This window comes from Brachycentrus maculatus, unplaced genomic scaffold, assembly GCF_059751285.1.
Source record: "Brachycentrus maculatus isolate JH-2025_06_01 unplaced genomic scaffold, ASM5975128v1 h1tg000660l, whole genome shotgun sequence".
Classification (NCBI taxonomy): Eukaryota; Metazoa; Arthropoda; class Insecta; order Trichoptera; family Brachycentridae; genus Brachycentrus; species Brachycentrus maculatus.
Window position 1 is genome coordinate 121,473 of NW_028281395.1, and position 27,772 is coordinate 149,244.

At 33.2% G+C, this 27,772-nt stretch overlaps 1 protein-coding gene across 1 annotated transcript in view; it reads left to right on the forward strand.

Moving 5' to 3' along the window:
- Positions 1 to 27,772, forward strand: part of LOC148300719 (uncharacterized) — a 244,564-nt gene that overhangs the window by 85,723 nt on the left and 131,069 nt on the right. The window contains exon 2 of the mRNA XM_088274380.1: positions 14,946 to 15,060. Within this exon, the coding sequence (XP_088130506.1) occupies positions 14,946 to 15,060 (115 nt within the window). The remainder of the gene's footprint in view (positions 1 to 14,945; positions 15,061 to 27,772) is intronic.

The window sequence follows — 27,772 nt, forward strand, 5'->3', positions numbered from 1 at the left end:
TTTTTAACATCAACTGCATTTTAAATGCAAAAATTTATTTTATCGTTGAAAAAATTGCTGTTAGAACATTATTATTGTAATCAAATAAGCCGAAATTGAATACGTACATTTTATATACAAAATACGATTTTTTTACCATTGAAAAAAGTGTTGTTAGAACATTTTTTTTTCAGACAAATAAGTAATACATAAAAGGGATTTAAAAAAAAAATCATGTATTTTCTTGAAAACCTGAAACTGTCTTGTGATTTTCTCTATACTTATATATTTAAAAATTGTTTAGTTGAAAAACATTATACGTGTAATAAAAAATATGCATTTTGACATCTGAATATAGATGAAGAAAAATATAGAAGTCTAAGTATTTACAAGGCTTATGACCTTTCAAAGGCTGGTTAAGTGATCACTTTACACACAAGTAACATGCACCATTCCACCCACGATTGATAACCACACTTCTCAAATTTTTGGAACTCATACACATGACAATCTCGTGACGCTTTATGTTTGTGTACACGGGAGCTATCTTTGATTGGTTTGAGAATGCTTTTATTCAGTAGACACGCTTTTATTTAAATGTATGCTAGGTCCTAACCGGATTATTTTACGTAACGTACTAGGAGCGTCTGAAAACATGATCTTCTATTTTTATACACGCCAAAAAAAAAGAAATAATATACGTTTTGACCTTAAATAAAAGTATATATTGTACATAGTAACAAAATGAAAACCGTCAATACCCGTTGCGTCACCCCAATTTTCCTGTAATTTCATTTTTTTACGATTAATTTAGCTTTAGTTGTGAGTTTTGTACGATTTATAAAAAAAAAATATATTTCACTTTATTTTTGCTTTTTCGCGATTTCGATACCATTATTTGCTGACATGTTACTATCACCCGGGTAGACATTTCATTATTTTCATAACGAATCTCGCGTTAAAATTAATATGACTCGATTGTTTTTCTCGTTCGACTTAATCCGGCTCGAGTTTTATCAGGCTTTGTGCTCTCAAGACCTTTTTTAGATTGCCTTATTCGTATATTTTATGACTTCGCAACGAAAGGCGTAAATTCACAGTTCGCAAAGTAACTCACGGGGTGGATGAGAAATCACATGCGAGGAGCGGGGTAGAAGGATGCGAGCGGTACATTTCCACATCACCCGACTCGGGGAGTTTTATGAGGAAAACCAAATTGCGTTTCTTTCTTTTCCAAGTTGTCCGGCGAATGGTGGATATGTGGAGGGTTCAGAGGTAAATCAATGTAACTACCTTACAAAATTTGAATAAATCATAGAAAAAATCCACATATATTTTTTAAAGAAATAAACAAAGTCTCTACTTTTGGAGGCTTGTCTGCAGATAGGATAGTAAGGATAGGGAAGGTAGATGTGAAAAATACTCCGAAATCGCTCAGACCAATCTTTCTTGAATTCGTTTTGCAATTGGCGAGAATCGATCCCGCGATGCCTGTTTCCCAGTCGAGCGTCTAACTAACTACGCCGCGGCGCCTATCTGCATGAAATATCTTTCAATATTGATAATTGTTTCACTATTTGACTTAACTATTGAAGAACAGCATAAAATTTCAAAAATTAATTATTTGTGCATTTTTTAAAAATAATTTCCATGCGCATAAGCCTCGCAATGATGCTGAATTTGGCATTATAGAAAAAAAAAACATGTTTAAAGTGCTGAAGATTCTCAGAATATATGAGATTGGACAATCAACGCGCTGTTTAGGGTTAGACAATTACTCTCAAGTAATAGTTGACGTCAGGTCGACCTGACATGATACACACAAAAGAAGAAGAAGATTCTCATATCATAAATAATGTAAAATATTGTGAATAAGATGACTGGAATGGAAAAAATATTTAAAAATATGTTAAAATTAAATAAATTGTTTTAACGTCATGTGTAAATCATAAGTTCTTATTGATTTTGGTAATAATAGTGTCATATATCCTTTTAATATGCTTGATGAATAAGGTATTTTTCACCATTCAATCTGCTGAATAAAAAAATAATGACAGTCTTCTGAACCATACAACATATTTACCAAAAGTCCAATTATCTCTGAATAAGTACTTTTTAAACTTACACTGATTGACCTTTGATGTATCAATGTAATACACATTGTATAATATCGCACATATCGCTCACTCCTTTCAACAACGTCATATATCAAAAAACTTTATTTTTCAGCAGATCGTTTTTAATGTTTAAAAATATAATAAAATGTATTAAAATAAATATCAAGCCACTTATTGAACTTTTTATTGTGCAAAAGATCTTTTTACGTAAAACCTGAATGTTTTTTCTCCATTTGGAAAATATTTAGTATATAAAAAAAAATTAAACAATACCTTTTCTTCAAAATGCAAAACAACACTTTCTGCCCTGTAGCGGGTAAATCTTAAGTTAAAAATATACAGCTTTTTCTGGGATATAGTATATTTTTGGGCATTCCGAAAACATGCACACCTGAAAATTGACGATTTTTGATATATGACGTTGCTGAAAGGAGTGAGATATATGTCCTTTTATAATGCTTGATTAATATGGTATTTTTTCACATATTTTGATTAATTAAAAAATATTTACAATTTTTTGAACCATGGCAACATATTTATACTCCAATTATCTCTGATTAGTACTTTTTAAACTTACACTGATTAACCTTTGATGTATTAATGTAGTACACATTGTACAATGTCGTACATATGTATGTTTATGTTGTATCGAAACTCAATTCGTTAGAAGTAACTTGAGTATTTTTATGTCTGTCGGGTTTCAGTTGTTATAATCTAATCAAAGTGGTAGTTTGATTTTATGAAGGCAGCAATGGGATGCTTCTGACGGTATGGCGTAATCACAAGGCGCCGACGTCTTGAGTGCTTGTGAAAATTCTCTGTGAGTGAAAAAGAAAATTAATGGCTCTCGTGATCTTTTTGCTAAATATACACCCAAAGCTGATCATGAAGCGTTGCGAACAACACGATGTTTTATTTTTAAGTATTCCATATCCCTTTTAAACTAATCAGTCGTGTAATTTTATGATGAAATAAATCATCCGTTAAGTTAAATATTGAACTTGCTTTAATCAGCATATATTATACATAAGTATTGTTGCACGTTTGGATGTTATTTCGATGTGTGTTTTCATATTGATAAATCATACCTTTTTAGATTTAATTACAAAGGTATTTATGGGAAACTAAACTTTAATTGACTAAGTTTAATTGAATAATTGAATCGTTTATTGATTTGGCGTTTATTTTGTAGAACTCCATTTTAATTTATGTAATTTGAAATCAAAGTTGTATTTTATTAACAAAAACACATTAAAATTAATATTGTGACAATTGTTTCGCCTAGTTATGGTATTTTCAAACGAATGTGAAGATCAAATGGACTGACGGTCCCTTATGTAGCTATACTATTTTAAGTGACGGTTTTAACATGATACGTGTATATGCTACCAATAACGAAACAAATTACTTTATACACTGTGCATGTATTCAAATGTCAGTTCAAATTCTTTGTGTCGATTCTCTTCCTGCATTTCCAAATGAAGAATACCATGTATCTACGTTTCTACATAAAGCAATGCGAGTATCCTCCTCGTCTCGCTCATCTGCAATTGAAGTCTACGTCTGCTACTCTTCGTCTCGAGTTACTTCCTCCAAGTTGAGTGATTCAATGGCAATAGTGCTGTACAATTTCTTTCTTGTCGCGTCGATAGTAAATGTCTGCCATTAAATCCCAGACCCCCCTGCGAGTGGAATGGCGTAATAGCAAGAAAATTGTTGTTCAGTTTCGACAGCTAGCTGGCTGTCGCCATATTGTACGGTATGAGGAACGAGCATTCGAAACGTTCTCACACGCGTCAAATATGGTATTTCACGATTCATAAAAAATAGTGCATTTTACATCTAATTTATTAAATACCATATGTATGATTCTTACAAATTTTACAATTTCATTCGAACAAAAAATTATTTATTTATTTTACCATATTATTTATATATAAGGCTCATACAACAACATACTGAACTCTGTGAAAATAGTACAGAAAACCTTAATTAAAGTTATTTTGAAAAAAAAAAACATATATCCAACAAAATTATTGTTTATAAAATTTCAAGACCCAAATATAGAATCCATTTATAAAAAAAACGCAGTTTTTCAAATACTAAAGGGTGACAATTATTTAAATTTATCATCGAGATTCTCAAACGATTTTTCTACTCCAAAATGCAACACCAAGCAATTTCAGCAAAACTTCAAATATTTGGCAATCAAACATTTCAATAAACTCCCTAAAGAAATAAAAAAATATATGATATAAAAATACTTAAAAAAATTAAAGCTCTATACATTTAAATCTTGAAAAAATATACAAAAAAAGACTATTATACTTTTATTATATAACATCAAACCACGAGTGTAAGTCCCTCTCCAAGCACAAGAGCACAGTCTCTTTTATGGAGAGGCACAGCGAATCGAAATATAAAAGTTCTCCATACGTATAAATTATTCAAATGTATTATGTTATAAATAAAAATGTAAATATATTAAATGAATAAAAAAATAAATAAAAAATAAGTATATAAGTCACATATAATATTCCTGATGAGTAATAGGCTTAGTCAAGTCACCTATTATACCGACGATTGACAATAACACAAATTTTTGGAATTCCTAGATATATTGATCGAACTCGTGACACATTTCACATGAGTTCAGTACCGCCATCTATGTTTATTTATTTATTTGAACATGTTACATACATAAGTCACATTCCCGATAAGTAATTTCCATTGCTCATTTTGGGACATGGGATTATGGTTGACAAGACTAAAAACAAATAAGAATGTAACGAACAAGATAACATAGAGCAAAATGTAAAATATAAAGCAATAAATGGTACAGTAAATAGGCATATAAAAAACATAACATAAGAAGCATGTTTAAATGAAAAAAGAGAAAATATCACTAACACTAGAGCCTGGATAAGCATTTGGGATATTGGAACATCTGTAACGGATACTCGATACGATTTTGTTATTTGAAAGTTTTCTCTATAATAAAAATGTGGATTTTTTTTCAAATGTGAAAGTATTAAGTTCTCGAGTACTGTTAATATTAATGGCGATTACTTAATGATTTTATTTAATTTTCAACGTAATTTATGAACTGCGCGACCATGGATTGTTTGTAATGATAACCTTTTTATTCACAAAGTAATGTTCGATCAATGACTGCCGAAGAAATAGGCCCAGAACACAAATCGCCAATAGTCCTCCTTTTATTTCTTTTTTGACCTCTCATGATCGATTAGATTTATTTTTTATCGGTTTTATTAATTTATTTTTATTTATTTTTATTTTATTTATTTATTTATTGAACGGCTGAAGCCTTTAAAATAATACATATAATACATATATACAGTATCTAATACAAAAATAAAAAAAATACACTAATGAATACACTAATAGAGAAACAAAAAGTCTTGTAACAAATAGTCTTATAACATAAAATCATAATTAAAAAGATAAAATAACAAGTAGTAAGCACTAGTAAATACACGTCTCCTTCAAACACTATCGGCGAGCAGTAAGAGAGAGTGAAACACAACGTTTAAATTTATCCATTATAACATGGAGAAGAAATGCTGAGAAAGTACAGATTTCAAGGAGGATAAAAATATATTAAATAAATCTATACTTTCAAAAGCATTGGCTAACATGTGAAGCCGCGGAATCGGAGAGAACATTGCATAGTTTGCATTATGTACCAATACTGCGAATACAGATTTTTGCCTAGTACCTCTTTGGCGCACGCTAAGCTTTATTTGATTTAGGAGATCAGGGCTGTCCAAAAAATTGTTAAGAATTTTATATAACAGAACCAGATCAGTAATTTCCCTTCTATCACTTAGATTTATCTATTATTTATGAGGATGTAACTGAATATTTTGTTTTAGTTTCTATCCATTCGAAATACGCGATCTATAAACGCCAGAGATTCTCAGTTTTGCGCTATTGCAATAATAGTTGTTCCTATTTGATTTATTCCGTTATTATTCAACTTTATTGATACTTCCGATTGATAAATGGCCCAACAATGTACAATACGTAAATAAAGCATTCATTGCCTTGCCGTGAATTATGACGCAATATATTCATTGTTCTTCTCTATCGAATGCGACTCCAGTATAGTGGCCGTACTTAACGATCGCATTTACTTAGTTATTGCACAGTGTATAAATGTTTTCAAGTGATATGTAATTCCGCCGTAAATTACGAGTTATTCAAATTTATGTGCTTATTGCAGAGTGTTGCTAGCAGTGGAGAGGAGAGCTCATTGAAATATTTTCGTATCGTATTGCAGTGTTTATTTATTTGTTTACTTACAACCTTTTATACAATAAATCATTGCTTAACTGACTAACCGTCGTGTCTCCTTTTGCACACACACACAACATCGTTGTGCGGATATTTTAAAAAATACTGTCAAACGAGACAATGGAAATAAAATCCAATTAGTGGTATAGTATGATATTTTTTGGTAATCAGCGTGTCATTCTACAAAATTAATGCCAAATCAGTCCAGGATATTCTCAACATCCATCGGTTGATCAACAATTAACAACATTTTAAATGTGTCCAAATACTTCACAAAATCTGGATTATCTCCAATTACAGGAGTTATTTTCATATTATTTTTTGACATCTCATAAAAGATGAAGAAGAATATGGAAGTCTGGGCATTTACGGGGCTGACGACCGTCATAGGACGGCTATGACGGTCGTCAGCCCCGTAAATGCCCAGACTTCCATATTCTTCTTCATCTTTTATGAGATGCCAAAAAATAACAATTAACAAGCTTCCAAGCGGTTACTGAGGGTCAGCGGTAGCGGTTAACCTCGAGGGTCCATGCATCGACAACATGAAGTAAAACTGACTGCACGTCACATTCGATCATTCTTGTCTGAGCTTCACATAAACAAGATATTTAATATTATTTTTTGACATCTCATCAAAGATAAAGGAGAATATGGATGTCTGGACATTTATGGGGCTGACGACCGTCATAGGTTGGTTTAAGTGATCACTTTACACACGTGTAACATTCACCAATTCTACCCTTTATTGACAACCACACTACTCACATTCTTGGAAGTTCTATATATGTGAACCAATTTCGAAACGTAGTTATTGAATCACTAGAACTTCACTACAGACATCTATTGGTGATATGAAAAGAAGCTTTTTATTGAGCAGAAACTCTTTTATTAGTATGTGAGGTCTGAATCCTGGATTATAATTACACACGTGAGAAACGTCAGAAAATATCATTTTCGTTTTTTTAAATTATTTTTTTTTGTCTGTTACATTAATCTGAAACAGTCAAATAACCTTCTTAACATGTGTAGTAAGGTTGTTGAAGTACATCTCAGATCTCATCTTTTTGAGATGTCAAAAAATAATATGAAAATAACTCCTGTAATGGGAGATAATCCAAATTTTGTAAACAAGTATTTGGACACACTCAAAATGTTGTAAAAAAAGATATATAAATCGTTGTGCTATATTATTATTGACGATACTCTTCTGTGCTGTATTTCTTTTGGCAAAAGCAATACAGACACATAGGATTGCACCAGCTACTAGCTATGCATATAATGTTAATTAAATTATAATATAAACATAAATTGTTCCGAGAAGTAGATAGTTGGTATGTAAATGATACGCTCGTTAATTATTCACGCTTCTATCGCGACCAGCTAATTAAAAATGCATTGTTTTACACACGTTATCCTTTCATCTCGAAATTTATACATTTCCGTAGCCACCGTCCGTTTCAGTCTACAATTTCGCTTTGTAATGGTCGATGCACCATTTAGTGGAGTACTTGGAGAGAAAAGTACTCTTATTATGAATGCACGGACTTCACACTTCTTGGGGCAAGTGCTCAATCTACGTGTCAGTAAGTCACCATCGTTATCTTTCTATTGTTCTTCAAGTATGAAGTACAAACCTCGTACATCCTAACTATGCTCCATTGTTTTTTCCTTTTCTTTTTTCTCACAGAATATTCGTTTTCGAGATACCAAAATGACTTTTTAATACAAAAATGCGATACCAAGCAATTGCAACAGATCATCAATCATTTGGGTATCAAATACTTCAATAACCTTCCTACTAATATGTATTTTTTATATACGTATTATAATTCTAAAAAAATAATTTAATTCATTAATAATAATAATAAAATAATAAAATCCTTATCCGCACCCCAAATGGTGCATAGGGCACTGCGTCATATAAACGCAGTGTTATCTTGATCGTTTACACATGAAAGAAAGGTGATCAGCCCTCCGCTTCAGGTTAATATTGAATAAATATGACAGTGAAAAAATCACTTATATTTATTTTACCCCCCTTGGGAATCGAACCCGGGACCTCCAGAACGGTAGCCGAGCGTGCTGACCATTACACTACGGAGGCGGACAAAATAATTCATTATGTACATGTTAATCGAAAAAAAAAACGTACACAATTTTTTTTATTTTTAAATTTCATTCATAAGCATAAATAACAATGAGTGTAAGTCCCTCTCCAAACACAAGAACTTAGTTTGATTATTGGAGTGAATAGCCTTACTATTTTTTCATTGTTAAAAGTTGAAATATCTAGAAAATTAATTAAAGTATTAAAAACTACAATATTATTAATCTGAAGCGCAGGAGTGATCACCTTGCCTTCGTATAAGTAACCATCAAGATAAATCTTTGTCAATACGATCAATACGATGCAGTGCCCTATGCATCATTGGGCGCGGATAAGGGTTAAAAGAACAATATTAAATAAATTAATAAAAATAAAAATAAATAATATAATATAATTTAAATGTGACATTGTTTTAAAATCACATTTAATGGTGATTTTAAAACAATGTTACATTTGAATTATAAAATGGAAAATCAAAAAGTTAGTGCTTCAAATATAAATTATATATATAAAAATAAATGTCTTTTTAATCAGTATAGCAACCAAAATTTTTGATATTCTCAATATTATTAATATTTAAAGCATTTACTTTGTGGTTAGTCATTTTTACTTATTTTTTTTTTTACAAAAATGTTAATAAAATTAGTATATAACAACTCACCGAGATTTTTACGTCTACCGGTTTCGAGACGTACCCGTCTCTTCGTCAGGACAATCACTAACACTAACTGTGTTAGTGATTGTCCTGACGAAGTGACGGGTACGTCTCGAAACCGGTAGACGTAAAAATCTCGGTGAGTGGTTATATACTAATTTTATTAACATTTTTGTAAAAAAAAAATAAGTAAAAAATTTTGAGTCCTATTTGCTTGTTTAATTTGTTTATTATGAAAAGATTATTGATTCAGTGATAATCTTTTCACTCAGTAAACACAACATTGATTGGATTGTTATGTGCTTTATAATCTCTAGAATAATATAAATTTTATTGCCGTAGTACAATTGAATCGTAAATAAGTGATAATGAATGTCTTCATAAAAAAAACTGAAAAGTCTACGGCGATTGTACCGTGACGAAAATATGATCATTAAATACGAACGTAGGAACGCATTTATAGGGACACGCCTCAATACTCAGTCTCGTACATTGTTCTGGTGCGAGTCAAAGGGCGCCCAGTCAACCGTCATGTCGGGTACCCAAATAGCGATAATTAACCTTATTATTTTTTGACATCTCAACATAGATAAAGAAGAATATGGAAGTCTGGGTAAAGTGATCAGATTTTGTTTTGAATTTGAAAAATATATATATAGAAGTTCCAAGAATTTAAGTAGTGTGGTTGTCAATCATGAGTAGAATTAGTGAATGTTACACATGTGTAAAGTGTCAGTTAAACCAGCCTATGACGGTCGTCAGCCCCGTAAATGCCCAGACTTGCATATTCTTCTTCATCTTTGAAGAGATGTTAAAAAATAAAATAAAATAACTTTAAAAATTACTATATGTTTAGTAAAATTACAACTTCACACAAAGTTATTTTATTATATAGAACTCAGTTCCACCAAGGAATATCAGTTCAAAACTAAAAAAAAAAACTTATCTACTTGTTTTTAATCTTTGTTTTTAGTGAGTTTCACGTTGGTACCATTTTTACAACCAGTTTCGACAAATACCTTGTCTTTTTCAGGGATGGATTGATACTCTAGTTACATAGTATATTTACGTTGAGAGGCCTGCGGTTTGAATATTTATTTTTGGATCATGTTGGAATCAGGCATTTTGACGTTTTTTTCTACTTCGACCTAAATGTTTTTTTTAATTAATTTTTATATAATTTCTCTCTTCGATTCTTCGTAGTACCTCGTCGTTTGAGATATGATCTCTCAAGAATAACCCTTGCATTATTCTATAGGTTCGCATCCCGAACGCATTCAGCCTATCCTTATTATTCATCAAACCCTTATCCACGCCCCGATGGTGCATAGGGCACTGCATCATATAAACGCAAAGTTATCTTGATCATTAACACACGAATGAAAGGTTATCAGCTCTCTGCTTCAGGTACCAGTCCAGGGTCATATTAAATAAATCTAAGAGAGAAAAAATCACTCAAATTTATTTGACCTCACCTGGGAATCGAAACCGGGACCTCCAGAAAGGTAACCGAGCGTGCTGATCATTACACTACGGAGGCGGACCTTATTGAATTATTTTAATTATTTTTTAATTCTAGTGTATTTATCCTTAAAACGGTAAATGATTATAATCATAAAAAGTATTAACGTGTAAATTCGTAATTAACTTAATGAATTTGACATAAAATAAGTACTGATTTAATACTTTTTTTACCCCTTATTCACCCCGTTTTTTGTGTTGTGTGTGAGTTAAGAATTCCTCGGGGGTGCGGCCCTGTGATGAATACCTCGCGATAATTGTTACCCCTGCGCGTGAAACAATAATGCGAATAAATTAAAAATTAATTATCGGCACCCACCCTAACACGCCCACGTAGTATGAAGGGAGGTAGCGGACTGTCATCGGTAGCGAGGCGGTCAAGGGTATGTCGAAAGGGGTGGAGGGAGGATTTATAGCAGTCATATCCGCACACAGATGCACTGTAGCCCTCCGGCCATATTTTTATGGCAATAAATTCTCTTCGTAATCTGGCGTTATTATTTCTTGGCTTCGTTTATCAGTCTCGGATTTCAGTTGCTTGTTTTCTGATGAAAATATAACGCTTATAAAAAAGAGAAAAGTATACTTCACGTACATAAATAACGGTTAGCGTTTATTTATGTATACGAAGTAATCATTTTTATCGATTTTTGCCCGGTATTTTCGATAATCCTGAAATTATCCGGAACATTGGTCTGTATGTTCCCGATAGTTGCCTAAGACAGCGTCGGCATAGATTGTTTCACATTCCTATACACAGGACCAACCTACCGATGGTTATGCCTGTAGGAAGAGCTACCGCTATGTTGAACAATATCTCATTGGATATTGATCTGTTCCATGTGTCTGAAGGAGTTTTCCGAAGCGGGATTCTTCTTCACCTTTAGCAATAGTTCTTGCATATTTTCGATTTTTGTATGTATTTAATTTATACGCTTTAAAAAAAATTGTTTGTAATGTATATGTTAATTGAAAATAAATAAATTGAAATGAAGAATGTCTTTTGATTGAGTTTGTACTTATCTTCTTCATCTTCAAACCCTTACCTGCACCCGATGGTTCATAGGGCACTAGATCATATAAACGCAGTGATATCTTGATCATTAACACATGAAGGAAAGGTGATCAACCCTCCGGTCCAGGGTAACGTTGAATAAATATTACAGTGAAAAAATCATTTATATTTATTTGACTCCCTCTGGGAATCGAACCGGGGACCTCCAGTACGGTAGCCAAATATGCTGACCATTCACTGCGGAGGCGGACTTAAGTTAAATTAAGCCACTTAATTAATTTGAAATGAAATTACTAATTATTTTGTTATTGGCGAGATGAAAGAAGCTTTTTATTGAGCAGAAACTCTTTTATTAGTATGTGATATCCGAATCCTGGATTATAATCACACACACGAGAAACGCCAGAAAATATAATTTTCATTTTTATTTTTTAAGATTATAATTTGACCAGATAATTTATTTACAACATTTTGAGTGTATCCAAATACATGTTCACAAAATCTGGATTATCTCCAATATATGTCTTTAGTAAAGTTCTAGTGATTCAAGAATAATGTTTCAAAATTGGTTAATAAGTATTTTGTTGATAAAATTGCTGAGCGGGTCGGAAGAGTTGGTAAGCTCGTGCTTATAATATAGGACAAATCCGCTGTGGGTAGAATGCCGACCTACGGATATGCGGGAACGGCGGGCACAGCGGGCACGGCGGGACCAGACACTAGACACTAACCTGTGTCACGGTCGCAGAATGGTCCCTTTGGCAGATTTATGGCGACGATAAATAATAAATGCAAATGCACTTCCGGCGGGACGGTTTCGGGCGGTAAAGACGGTATAAGGGCGCTTGTGCACTACACGGAATTTTACCATCCGGCAGTGCGTTTTTTTTTTTTAATAAATGTAACTACCACAGTTTAACGTGGTCGAGTTCACGCGCAACGTGATCATCCACCAATCGAGAGCACCGATCCGGAGAAAGACGGACAATTTTTTTTTTTATTTCTTTACTTTTAATTGTTACAACTCTTTTTTACAACCAAATTCCTATTTTTAATTTATATTTAAAGCACTAACTTGGTTAACTGTGATTTTACATTTTATAATTAAAAGGTAACTTTGTTTTGAAATCACTATAAAATAGTGATTTTTAAAAGAAAGTTACATTTTAATTTTATACAAATTTCTATTCTTTGTATATGTATTTGACCTGCACTTTTATTTGTTTCCATAAATTTGTTGTGTTCTCATCTAATTGATGAAAAATATTTAAACAATTTGCATTGCACTGTATTTCATTTCATTTTTTATTGTTTGTGAACCATAAATAAATAAATAAATAAAAGGACAAGCCGATCATGCTTTTTATCGTGCTATTTTATCAAGTAAAGTTCTGTGTAGTGCACAAGCGCTCTAATACCTCCCCCGCATAACGTTTTGGCGGGGAGCACCCCCAACCCCTGTTCACGTACGTGGAATCTACGTTACCGATTCTACGTGATGGCTTTCGGGGATATTGTGATCGTTCATCATGTCCCGGCTTACATTTTTCGCGAAGCAATTAATTTTGGGAAGCTTGCACACTGAAATTCGTTTGCGGAATAAATTGATCCGTTTTTTTTCTCGACGTATATGCGCTGCGAACGTTTCTAGCATTTTATTTCATTTGAAAAATACTTTGTTTTTAATTAACAAGTATCGACTGATTTATTTCAGGTTATGTTTAATGGTTTTTCGTTAAACAATGTATTTTTCACGGTTCATAGCTGGTATTAGAAATGCATTATCCACCCGGAGTAGAAAAATTTAACCACTTTGCCATTTTTAAACCAGTTCCGGTGTTTCGTGCTATCGGGAAGTTCATGTTTTAAGTGGTGTTCGTTTGTTTGTTCACTTTTTACTTAATAAAAGTAAATTTTAAATTATTCATACTGTGTGAAAAAGGAAGCTTAGTAAAAAATAATTATAATTGTGTACGTAATCGAGAACAGAGTTTTTTTTCATCTACACTTTATTTACCTGTAAGATCATACAGAATATTAATGCAATTATCAAATGGAAGTGTTTTGCAATAATTCGAGTATGTTCTGTTTTTTATTCATGTATTTATTTTTGTTATTGCCTTTTATAACTGCTCTTGTGTGCTTTGTCGACAGAACTACTTTTGTCAACAAAAATTGGGATACAATTCGTGAGACGTTGTTTTTTTCCTATTGAATAAGATGTCTTCTTCTGTGCCTCTTCAATTTATAAATTTTGACCGCCATACTAGAATATCTTGAACGATCCCTCGTCAGGGCAAATTCTGGTCCACTCCCTTATCTCGCTTTTTCTTCCTACACCTCTTTTGCCCTTCAAATCGACAAAATAATTGAGTTGTGATTTCTAATTTTTTTTTATTCATTTACTATATTTACATTTTTATTTATAACATAATACGTTTGAATCATTTATACATATGGAGAACTTTTATATTTCGATTCGCTGTGTCTCTCCATAAAAGAGACTGTGCTCTTGTGCTTGGAGAGGGACTTACACTCGTGGTTTAATGTTATATAATAAAAGATATAATAGTTTTTTTTGTATATTTTTTTAAGATTTAAATGTATAGAGCTTTAATTTTTTTCTTAAGTATTTTTATATCATCTTTTTATTATTTCTTTAGGGAGTTTATTGAAATGTTTGATTGCCAAATATTTGAAGTTTTGCTAAAATTGCTTGGTGTTGCATTTTGGAGTAGAAAAATCGTTTGAGAATCTCGATGATAAATTTTTTGTTAAATTTAAATAGTTGTCACCCTTTAGTATTTGAAAAATTGCGGTTTTTATTATAAATGGATTCTATATTTGGGACTTGCAATTTTTTAAATAATAATTTTGCTGGAAATATGTTTTTTTTTCAAGATGACTTTAATTATGGTTTTCTGTACTATTTTTACTGAGTTCAGTATGTTGTTGTATGAGCCTCCCCATGCAATAATGCCATACTGTAGTAGTGAGTGTACGATAGCATAGTAAACTCTTTTTAGGTTGTCGATGGTTAGTATGTTTCGAATTCTAATGAATATATATATGCATTTTCTTATTATTACCACGCCATTTTAAAAGGTCGCTAGTTCTGATAAGTAATTACATCAAATAATGAATATTGCGTTTTACTTTTCTGAAAACAGGTACGTTTACGCAAAACAACAGTTAAAATGTCCACTTATGAAATATTTTTCTTTTTTTCAGACGAGCTCACCTCCGAAATTGTTTGGAAAGGCTGAAAAACTTAGTCCCTCTTGGACCGGAAGCCTCGAGACACACTACTTTAGGATTATTAACGAAAGCTAAAAAATATATAAAGGTAAGAATTTTCTATTTTTCTTTGAACAGGGACATTCACCTCGCCGCAACCGTCTGTCATATGTGCATAGAACTAGATTTAATACGATTTAAATACCTCCTTAGAGGGAGCCATTCAATGTTGTATAAAATGAAATCAATGTTTTGTTTGGCTCTAGAAAAAAAACATAATTGTCGTCATGGTAGCAGATGATTTAAAATGAATACTGTCTTTATTTTATTAAAATTAAACACTTGAATAATCCACTTAATCGAGTTTTATTTTTATTCACGACTAGTTTCGAAAACGACAATTGTTTTCATCTTCTGGTACAAATTAAAACTAACGAATAAAAATAAATACTGTCTTCATCAGTAAATACTATAGATCAATAGAAAACCATTTGGATACCATTTACCTACAATTTACCGATCATAAAATCAATGTTTTTTTCTATGATTTATACATCATACGTCTGTGAAAAGTTGCCATACTTGATTCAGTTTATTTCTAATGCATGGAATTTGTCGCCATAGAAATTTGCTAGAGATATTTGTTTGATTTTGATCATTTAAGGGTAGCAGCGAGTGTTTTTGCCTAGAATTTTCACTCATGTATTACTTGAAATTATAGTAACTATAAATATACTGTCCACCTCCGTGGTGTAATGCTTAGCCTGTTTAGCTGCCGTGCTGGAGGTCCCGGGTTCGATTCCCAGGGGGGTTGAAAATAATTATTAGTTATTTAACACTAATTTTTATTTAATGTTACCCTGGACTGGTCACTGAAGCTCAGGGGTGATCACCTTGCCTTCATCTGTCAACGATCAAGATAACACTGCGTCAATACGATGCAGTGCCCTATGCTCCATTGGGTGCGGATAAGGGTTAGAAGAAGAATAAATTTAAAGAGTAAATCCACTCACAAGTAGGAATAGGCTATACAACTTAAAAAGTTGAAGCCTAAGTAGGGTCACGATAAACGATGTTGCATAAGCCGTAGCTAGATTTCAGTCACTTGGACGTTAGGTAATCAAAAAAAATTAAGGGTAGAATAACAGGCAGATTGGCGTTCATAATTGTTTTATATATTTTTTGTCATACTTCTTTTACAACCGCACCACTACGTTAAACTGCTTCGTATAACTAACATTACGCCGTCTTTACTTAAGTCTGTTCATAATTATGGTTACATGGAGTTACATTAGCTCATATCAATGAAAATAAACTTTGAACGCTTGGGATCCTTCTGCTGCTACATTGAATGCTTTGTTAAACTATGCTTTGATATGTCTGAACATTTCACAAACATTTCTAGCTAAATTTAATCATGTAACACATGTTTGTAATACATTGTTTGATTAATAATTATCTCGTAGGTACAAGCACATATGTACATATATCCATATATGAACATTAGAGTCATTCTTCACACCCAATAGCACAAATTTGTTTTTTTATTGTCGCATAAAAGTACTTTTTTTATTTATTGTACATTAGCGGGCTTATTGTGAAAAAGCAATATATTCCAAACAACCAAAAACAAGCTAGTGATATTACTCAATTCGTTTGATACCTTACTATTAGCAGTCCACAACTTAAATAATATTGTACAAGCATGTCGCTCATTCGGTGCAATAATGACGTAATTACACTTTTTTCTTTTAAACAAGTCGAAAATTGCGAAATGTGCCGGAAGACTATTTACATAGGAAGAAACGTCGACAGAATTTATTTTATTGTGAAATGCTTCGAGATGGCGTGAGTGTCATTGAAGAATTGAGTAAAATGACGCCATTTCTGTTGCTGCAAGTCTGAATGGCATCTCCTGTAATATTTCTGAAAATGTAATTACGCCACTGTTGCACTAAATGCGCGATGTAACCCCGAGTGTCTTAGTCGTTGGTGCTAGTCTATTTTATCGCTTTGGTTAGTATATTGTCGTGGTAAACCCGCTAGTCACATTTTCCGTGGATATTTCTGAATTTTCAGAAATTCATACATTTCTTCAATTTTTCATCCGCTGCACATAACTCTTGCTCCCTATCGCGAAATACATATCCGTTTCACAGTAGCTTTCATGCCCACTTTAAAAATTTCCATAAAATTTCACTTACCCATTTCGCATCAATCAACAATTCGCGGTGCCATAACCGCGCACCGAGCATGAAAGCTCGACCTTGAGGAGCGCTTTGATTATGCAATATCCGGTTTCGTGTTTCCACCACCGGAGGCGCTTCCGGTCCCGGCACAGCCTTGTGTACTGTGCGACGTGCGCTACCACCCCGCTACATCCACATATCCTACATATTACAGCATATTCTGAATCCACCCCTTGCTTAGTATGCATTGCAACTGTTCAAAATGCAAATTACCGCAGTAAATTTGAAAATAATTGTTTCGCTTTTTTTTCGATCCCGTGAAAATGCATCGTTAATTTTGTGGTGGTCAAATGAAGTCATTATAATGTGGGGTCACTGATTTTGAACAATGCTGAACTACGTCATCAATATACAGGGTGGCACGAAATTAATCACCCCATCGGAAGATGTTATAATTTTTGCAAATGGCGTCGTACATCAATCATATTTGACATTTGTGAACTAGACAGCTGCAGTATACAAACAGATTTAGTTTTTTACTTACAATTTAATTTAATAATCAGTTTTGTTTTTTAGTGACTATTTTTTACAAGCAAAGGATATTCTGATTCTATTACCAACCACTTTCACCTTTTTAGTTTGAATTTGTTTTACTATTCTTTCTTCGCTCATTCGATTCACATGACCAAACCATCGCAACACACCTTTCATAATTTTATCGATAGTGCTCATCTCAGCCTTGCATTCTTTCCTTATATCACCATTCGAACATCTATCATACCACGATGTGCATCACATTGTCCGAGGGAACGCATTTCGACTGCATTCAGTCATTCATTTTTCTTTTGCCAATTCAATGCTTCACTTCCATTCACCTCCTTCCCAAAATCTAACGAATTGTTTCACCCTTAAAATAGTGATCAAGCAGATATTTTTAATAAATTCTTCGTAACATTATATAGATTCAAATAATAACTATATAGTTTTTCCACATAAATTTTATTTGACCAGCGACCGGGTTTCGTCGTAACCGACATTACCAGTCTTATGATATCGTCTTATATTCTTATAGTCTTATATTTAGTATCATAATACGGGTAATGTCGGTTACGACAAAACCCGGTCGCTGGTCAAATAAAATTTACGTGAAAAAACTAAATGATTTTTATTTTGCTCTACAAAATGCAGTTTCACCAAGAAATGTCAGTACAAAACTCAATTCCCTAAAAATACCCACGTTTTGTTAGCGGGCCATTGAAAATGTCTCGGCTGTAGGTAAAAAACTAACTAACTAACCATCACACCGCTTCCCCGCAGGGGTAGGCAGAGAGAATAGAGCGCCACACCACTCTGTCCTTGTAAAAAACATTCTTCGCCTCTTCCACGTTCATGCATCTCCTCATACATACCCGCCGATTGTTACGACTCCCAACCTGACCACTTTCAAGTATTTGGCATACCTGATCGTGCCATGGAAGCTATGGAAGGTGTTATCTGATTATGGGGTAAGCAGTAAACTTATCCAAGGCATAGCATCCTTGTACGAGGATAGCACTGCATGCATAAGGGTAAGTGGTTCATTTACATCCTGGCTTAGCATCTCTAAAGGTGTTAAACAGGGATGCGTAATGTCACCGTGGCTGTTTAACCTATACATGGATAATTGCATGAAAGAACTGAAAGATTTAAATGTTGGAGCTAGAATGAATAATTTGACTGTCTGTTGCCTTTTGGCTGTAGGTACCTTTTGAAATTCACGCTTTTAAAATGTAATCATGTAATTGTATACGCGAGATTTCGGGGACATTTATCAACGAAATGTACACTCATAAATGACAATAATATCTTAATAAATAATGCTTACAGGGGAACATAACACCCGAGCGCCAGATCTTATCAACACATGGCGACTTACGTGTTTATGCGAGCATGTGTTTCACTGGATAACATCTATTGTTATTTATGATATTAATCAAATTTTGTCGCCCTGTTAGGCCCGTGGCTTGACCGTATTATGCGAGTCATGTGTTAAACCAGGGGTCGGCAACGTGTGGCTCTCTCTTTGTCAAATTATAAATTATTATTTTAAAATTATTCTGTGCATAAAAAAACTAAAATTCAATTCCGACCCTTATCCGCACTACGATGGTGCATAGGGCACTGTATCAAATAAGCGCAGTTTTATCTTATTCGTTAACACATGAAGGAAAGGTGATCAGCCCTCCGCTTCAGGTACCAGTCCAGGGTAATATTGAATAAAAATTAGAATAAAAAAATTACTTTTATTTAGTTTCTTCTCTCCTGGGATCCGAAACCGGGATTACCAGTAAGGTAGTCGAGCGTACTGACCATTAACATTAACCAAAAGTTAAAATATAAACTTTTTTAAAATTTGAAATTTGTTTTTTTTTTTTACTTACTTAAAGACAATTCTTCCGACAAGACTACCATATTCTTCTTCGTCTAGGTATGTTGAGATGTCAAAAAATAATACACAAAATTACTTCTTAATGGAGATAATTCAGATTTGTGAACAAGTATTCGGACACACTAAAAATTTTGTATTTATTTAGTACCTAAATAAAAAATAATAAAAAAATAGCATTTTGGCAAAAAGAAATTTCCTTTTTTTTCTCCATTTTTTTCTCAAAACACTCAGTAATCAGAACGACCGACGTATGTAGTTCCGTTCGGATTAGCGAGCTGGCACTTGACTTATCTAAACATGTACCCGTATTACTAGTGTAATAAATTATTTCGTGTCGGCCTGTCGAGATGTCAAGTTAAGCAGAACTTATCTATGAGCCTGTGATGATGGTAAATTAGCCCTCACGTCTTGGCATTTGAATGTAGTTCATTATACATGGTGGCCTTTTGTCCGCGAAGTCGGATTACTTATCGAATATCGATGTCGGGGAGGTGGCCGCATGACAGCGTGCATTACTTGTTTATACATACCATATATTAAATATTTTAACCTAATTTAAACACTAATTTTTAATATTTTGTATATTAAATGCATTGTGTACTCTGTGGCATGGTAATATCATTCATCGTTCACTTTGTGTAATACCACTTTAAAGTGGTATAACACAAAGTGAGCGATGAATGATGAGGAGAGTGTTACTGATTCTTCTTCTTTTAAATCTACTAAATCTTATTTTATTTTTAAAAACTCAAAAAAAATATAAATTACGAATTTTAGGTTCGAACCGAGAAACTCTGACTCAAGAGTCCACGACACTAACCACAGGACCACAACCCTACACATAAACAGTAATAATTAATACTACTGTACATATAATTTATGTGAGAAAACAATAGTTGAGGGTAAAGCCATGTGTTCAATAGGTAATGGGACATGTATGTACTTATATTCATCTCTAAAAAACAGTATGTGATTTTAATATGTAAACTTATTAATTTAATTTACTTAATTTTAATTTGCATTGTTTTAAAAAAATAATTGTAAAACGAACTCCCTCTCTCAACACAAGTATCTACTTTATTAGAGAGGTAGAAACGTTATATTTGAAATGTATTGTAAATTTACCAACTATTTTGTATTATTTAAATATATATTTTGAAGAAAAAAAATAATAATTAAAATAAATAAATTAAAATGGAGTTCTAGCCATTAAACGCCAAATGTAAAAATCACTATTAGTATTTGACATTAGAAGTGTTTGACATGGTGGCGTGTTCCTGTTCCCTCCCTTAAGCGCCCTTTCTCACTATAGCCCTTCATGCGCCGCCGCACCCGAGTACCTAATAAATGTATCACTCCAATTTCGGAATGGTTACTGTATGGGGCTAGGAATTTGTCATCTTTATCACGTCAACTGAGTATTGAATAAATTGTAGAGGTCCTCACCAAAAAGTCACATTTCCAATATTGCACAAAAAATTCTTTAAATGCAAATCTGTCCTCTTTACTGTATTCTATCGAAATCTTATTTAAAGTTGCGACAAAACGTGACCAATCCTGTGTTAAACCAATATGAAATAATTAAATAAAACGTAATTTTATGTTAAAATTCCTGATTACTTAAAATCAGTTATAATGGAAATGTAACGTTTTGGTGAGGACCTCCACAATCGTAAATGACCACACTTGATTTTTAACAGAGAAATTCATCATTATAATGCACGAGGACATAACAAAATATATGTGGAGCTGATAAACTCAACTGAGTTTGGAGTAAGATCCTTACAATATATTTCTTATACCCTGACATAATATAATATATCGCTCACTCCTTTCAAGAACTTCATAAATCAAAAAACTTGATTTTTCAGGAGAACGTTTTTCAAGTTTAAAAATATAATACAATGTATTAAAAAGAAATATCAAGCCACTAATTGATTTTTTACTGTGCAACAGATCTTTTTAGGTAAAATCTGAAGGTTTTTTCACCATTTGACTATATTTAGTATATTTAAAAAAATTATAAAAAAATACCTTTTCTGCAAAATGCAAAAACAACACTTTCTGCCCTGTAGCGGGTAAATATTATGTTGAAAATATGCCGCTTTTGCTGGGATATAGTACATTTTCTGGGCATTCCGAAAACATGCGCAACTGAAAATTGACGATTTTTTATTTATGACGTTCTTGAAAGGAGTGAGCGATATGTTCAAAATAGAACTCAATCAGGGATCTCAAATTTTCAAAGTTATTTATTATTTGGCCTCTGTGTGGTACTGGGTGTAATAATTTAAGTTTCTCCTAATGTTTCTATCCTGTGGATTGGTCTGCAGCAACAAATGAAACCTTCGCCACTCGGGTCTATTTTGCCAAATCCTCTTCAGCTCCTCATACGTCGGGCTATATCCTTGTATAAGTGTCAAAGGTATAATTAGAGTTTATGTGAGATGAATGAGTGATTTGTATCCCTTCAGTGATTTGCGAATTCAGAAAAATAGTTACTTACAAGGCCGCTACGATGTTCTTATTTTTAAATTTCTCGCGGTTTGGCCTATATAATTTTTTATCGCAATTCCCGCACGATATTTCATAAATTCCCATTTTTTTTCAAATAAATTTAGTTTTGACTTTGAGTTTTGGAAGATTTTACTTCAATTATTATTTATATTATAATACAATATTTTTTCTCTACATAGTCTACACGTCTGGGCATTAAAGGGACATACGACCGCCATAGGCTGGTCATACCCAGACTTTCATATGTTTCTTTATGTATGACGAAATGTCGAAAAATAATATAAAAAATAACTCCCAATTGGAGATAATCCATATTTGTGAACAAGTATTTGGACACACTCAAAATGTTGTAAATAAATTATTATTTGTACAAACAATACCCGAGTATTGAATGTTTACTTTTTCTTCAAACACGCATAAGTGACTCCATATTTCGAAGTCACAGTTTTCGATTCCACTATAGATGTTTCATAGTGTTACATTGTAATGTGCTGTTTGATTTATGACGATAGCATTTCCATACAAATTGCGTATGTTACGCCTGTTCCTCGACTCGCTTTAACGCGTATTGTTACCCGTTTTCTTTTCGAGCGAGGCGAGTGCTGCGAAGTGTCGGTGGGCTCTGCCCGTGGCCTTTCCGACTGCAAATTACATCATGAATTTTAATCTTCTTTTTATTAAGGCCCCTTCACACGTTATCAGCCGTCACAAAATCCACCCCAAATTTCCCAGTGGATATCATTATAAAAATAAAATATGAATCGCTCCTCTACTTCGCCCGGCACTTAATACGTTATTTGCTCAGTTGAAACCCTCAATATGCGAGGGTTGTTCCCCGAGACGCGTCCTGAATTATTAAGAAAAGGGAGTAAGTACGGTATTCACCGTAATAAGCAACGTTTTGTTTGTACCATCTTACAGTTTATGGAATGTTTTATTTTTATCTTCGCTCTTTGGTTTTGCTCGTTTTCCGTATTTCCTCGTACACTCGTGAATAAAGTCGGAATCGATACTGTTTTCGGTTTGAAAGTTTTTGTTTATCTTGTAGCGGAATCGGCTTTGCTGTATAAACAATAATAAAAAAGTGCCCCATTCTTGCGACTCGGTTTAAATTTATTTCCTAATTTTCTTTCTTTACGTATTGTGGCATGCCACTCCAACCCTTCGTCTTCCCCTCCCTACCTAGCCCTGTCTCCCTTCTGTAGCCCCACCACTCACATTTGATAGACACTGATAACCGGAATGGATGATCATAAAAGTAAATTAAGTGAAGAATACTGAAACGGAAACTGCTTGTTCATTTTTGTTCTCTTTACGCGTAGCTGGAGTCGGCTTTATGTAAATTACAGGCATATTTCTCGAGCTGTTAACTTCACATTAGGTCACTTGATTATTCTTACACTGTCTCTCACTACTTGCTGCCTCTAGTATAGATACAAATATACACAAGCTTCATTTCAAGCGTTTTAAAATATAATCGTACGCTGTCTTGAATAACGTTATTATAATAATATCGGCAGCTGAAATTTCCATTTATAAAATGGACTAAACGGAGTAGAAAAAACTTGTTTTTAATGATATACCATATAAATTCAAATTATTTGTATTCATTTAAAAATAAATCTTTCATTAGTTCAAAAATCCTCTTATTTTGTACATCAACGGTTTCTGCCTTTGGTCTTCGGAAATGAAAAAAAAAATATGTAAAGGATATTAGTGAATAAATCTTGAGTCTTGGAAAGGACAAAGCAAGGGACGCACAAATTAATATTCTTTATAAAAAGGCGGACAATTTATATCATAAATAAATTTTTAGATATCTGTAGAGCTCTTTGCTTCCTTTTCCCTTATATGTAAATGTTTTATCAATTTTTAATTTAAGTTTTACTAAGTTAAAACCACTATTTAATAAAATCTATTATGACACGTATATATTTCGATGCATTGTGCATCATTTTCAAACTCCGTATGATGCGGAATGTATCGAAACACGCGTCACTAGATTCAAGAAATAGTGGTATTTACTTTGTAAAATTTACATTAAAAATGGATAGACTTTACCACAAAGTGACTGCCGAATCAATTAATGAAATTAAATGTTTTAATTTTGCTTTGGTTATTGCTTAAATGTGTTTTTCTTTGAACTGTGTACAATAGCAAAAAAAATATTTTATCATCCCCTGTTTCTTGCTGTGCTTTATTTAAGTTATCTCGTTTTTGGATTAAATGGAAACAATCAATTAAAATCGGTAATTTAGAATGGAAAAGCTCTGTTACGGAAATAACGGCGCTCAAGGGGGATGTTTTGGGGAGGATTTCACGTCAAAGGAACGCACCTCCTCAGGAAGCCAATCAATCGCTCGTTCTTGTAGCGAGTCATTCCCTAAAATATATCCAAGCTAACTCCCTTCCACGAATTTTTGTACTTGTATACAAAAACTCCCCTCAAATTATCCAGGATGAATTGGTTTTATGAAGACGGCTGAGAGAGGCCTCTGAAATAGCTACATGTGTGTTGTGATTATCCTTTATAATATTGGGTTGATGCAAAAGTAATGACCGTTTTTTATGATCCCAGGTAAAAAAAAAAAAATTTCATAAATTATGAATAGTATATTCTTTTTTATGATTCCATTGTATGAAGGATGCTTTTCCTCTACTTTCTATTCAGTTTTGGCTTAGCCCGAGTACAGTAATGACCTCTTGTATTTTTTCAAAATGTCGCTCGATAAAGTGCATTTACGTCATTGTTTACTTTATGAATTCCGTAAAGACAATACCGCGAGTGTGGCAACCAAAAACATTTGTGAAGTGTATGGAGCAGATGTCATCAAAGTTCGACAGGTACGAAGATGGTTTACAAAATTCCTATCTGGAGATTTTTCACTCATTGATAAACCACGTACCGGGCGGCTATTGAAGTCTGATGACTACAAGTTAAAAGTCATAATTGACACCAATCCACGTCTAACCATCAGGGAGATTGTGTCAATGATGGGAGTCAACCAAACAATCGTATTAAGACATTTGAAGCGTATGGAAATGGTTTCGCGGTACGACGTTTGGATACCTCATCAATTGTCGGCTGCCAATTTATTGGATCGTGTTTCAACGTGCGTTGCTTTGAGTGCGAGACAAAAACATGAACCTTTTTTGCATCGTTTGGTGACGGGAAATGAGAAACGGGTCGTGTACAACAACGTGACAAGAAAAAGACATTGGGCTATACCTGGACAAGCCCCATTTACAACTTCGAAGGCCGAAATCCTTAAAAAAAAAGTTATACTTTGTGTTTGGTGGGATAATAAGGGTATTGTGTATTTTGAACTCTTGGAACATGATCAGACAAGTTAAGCAGAACAATATTGTCAGCAATTATCCAAATTGAACATGGACCTTCAAAAGGATAGACCAGAATTGGTAAACAGAAAAGGGGTAGTGTTTCATCACGACAACGCGCGACCACATGTGGCTATGATGACCCAACACAAGCTAAATGAGTTAAATTGGGATGTTATCAAGCATCCACCGTATTTTCCAGATCTTGCTCTTTCTGGTTTTTATTTATTCCGATCACTGCAAAAAAAATTAAATGATGAAAAAAATTATACAATAGAGCAGGTTAAAACATCCCTTACTTCATTTTTCGCATCAAAATCCACGGATTTTTTTACTACTGGTATTAATAAGTTGATAGAGAGATGGGAGAAGGTTATAAGAACTGATGGAAATTAAATAATTTATTAAATAAATAATACATATAAAAAAAAATTAGAAAAAAATTGTATGTAAAAAACGGTCAAAACTTTTGCATCAACCCAATATATTTAATATATCAGGACTCCTTTTGACGTGAAGTCAAATAAAATACAAATTTATAGATTTTTAATTTAAGTTTTGCTTAGTAAATACCACTATTTCTTATTATTTTTTTATGTTTTACTAAGTAAATACCAATAAACCGAAATAGTGGTATTAACCATGTTAAACTTCAAAATGGATAAATTTTACCACAAAGTGACTCCCGATTCAAATAATGATTTTTTTTTTAATTTTAACGTTCACTGTTAATTATAGTGCGCCTCCGAGTTTTGCTACCGTGCTAGAGATTTCGGGTTCGATTCCCAGAGGGACAAAATAAATACAAGTTTTTTTGTTACTCAATTTCGATCAACTCGATCATTGATGTGCTTCAAGGAACTCGCATATGAATGTACGTGTGATTTATATGAATGTATCAAAAATTGAGTAGTGTGGTTTTGAATTGAATGGTGAATCTTTCACGTGAATTAAGTAATAACTAAAATCTACCCATGTCAGGCTGTAAGCTCTGAAAAACTCAGACTTCTATATTTATTTTTAATTAATGTTTTACTTAGTAAATACCACTATTTCTTAAAATCTACTGTGACACGTGTTTCGATGCATTCCGCATCATTTTCAAACACTGTAACATACGGTGTTTGAAAATGATGCGGAATGCATCGAAACACGTGACACAGTAGATTTTAAGAAATAGTGGTATTTATTTACTTAGTAAAATTTGTTAATTAAAAATGGATAGATTTTACCGCGTGTCAATTAATGAAATTCTATATTTATCTTGAGATATCAAAATTCGTAATCAGTTTTAACCCAATTAGTAGATAAACGTTCGAATAACTACTTGTTCAATACTCGGAAGTAAATACGTACTTGCTTGAAAGTGATTTTCATTGGGAATTCGAGGAACATCGTTGTTCGTGAATATCTCTTGTGTAGCGCAGAACAAAGGGACCCCTCATGAAAATTGACATGCCAGATATTGCAATCCGAGTATATCGCAGATAGTAGCTACTAGCAGTCCAATTATAGGGAGGGCTGAGTAAGTGAGTACTGGCACCAATACCAGCGATATAGGTATAATAAGGCATCGATCCGTTACTCTCCGGCTTTTGCGATTCTGTCATATAACTTCGCTTCTTTATATTGAAAGGGGAGAGATGTCGACGTTAAGCCCTCTAAAGTGGCGGGAAACACACACCTCGGCCCCGACGTGAAGCATGCCAGTCGCTGTGATGCCTTCGAAACCTCCTTAATTCTGTATTTGCGGCAAAAACAATAATCGTTTTTTTCCGAACTACCTTTCGAGTGTATTGAAACATTTATTTTAATATAAAAATGTTACCTTTTTTGCCTCTTACTGCCCTGGTACTTTTGAGAAAAATAGATATACACACACACATATATGTGTATATATATAAATATGTATATATATAATTTTTTTTAAAGGAATAACCCACAAAGCCTCTGTTTTAGATGCTTGTATGCAGGTAGAATAGTAAAGATAGGGAAGGTAAATGTGAAAAATACATCACAAACACCCAGATCAATTGAAAATAAATCTAGAATAATATGACGTAAGTATTTCCCGCCCGCCGCAATAATGAGACCTTAAACTCTTATATCTTCTTCTTACCCCGTTTTCACACTCAATAATGCATAGGGCACTGCATCTTATCGACGCAGTGTTCATCAGTCCCACGCTTCAAGTACTTACCAGTCCAGGGTGATATTAATTAAATTCTGTCCTATTAATTTTGTACGCTTATTCTTTTAACTGAACCTACTACTTAATAAAGCAACCTTATTTAATGATTCATAACTAAATGTTGTAAAAAATGCGATTTTGTGTGTTATTTAAGTGT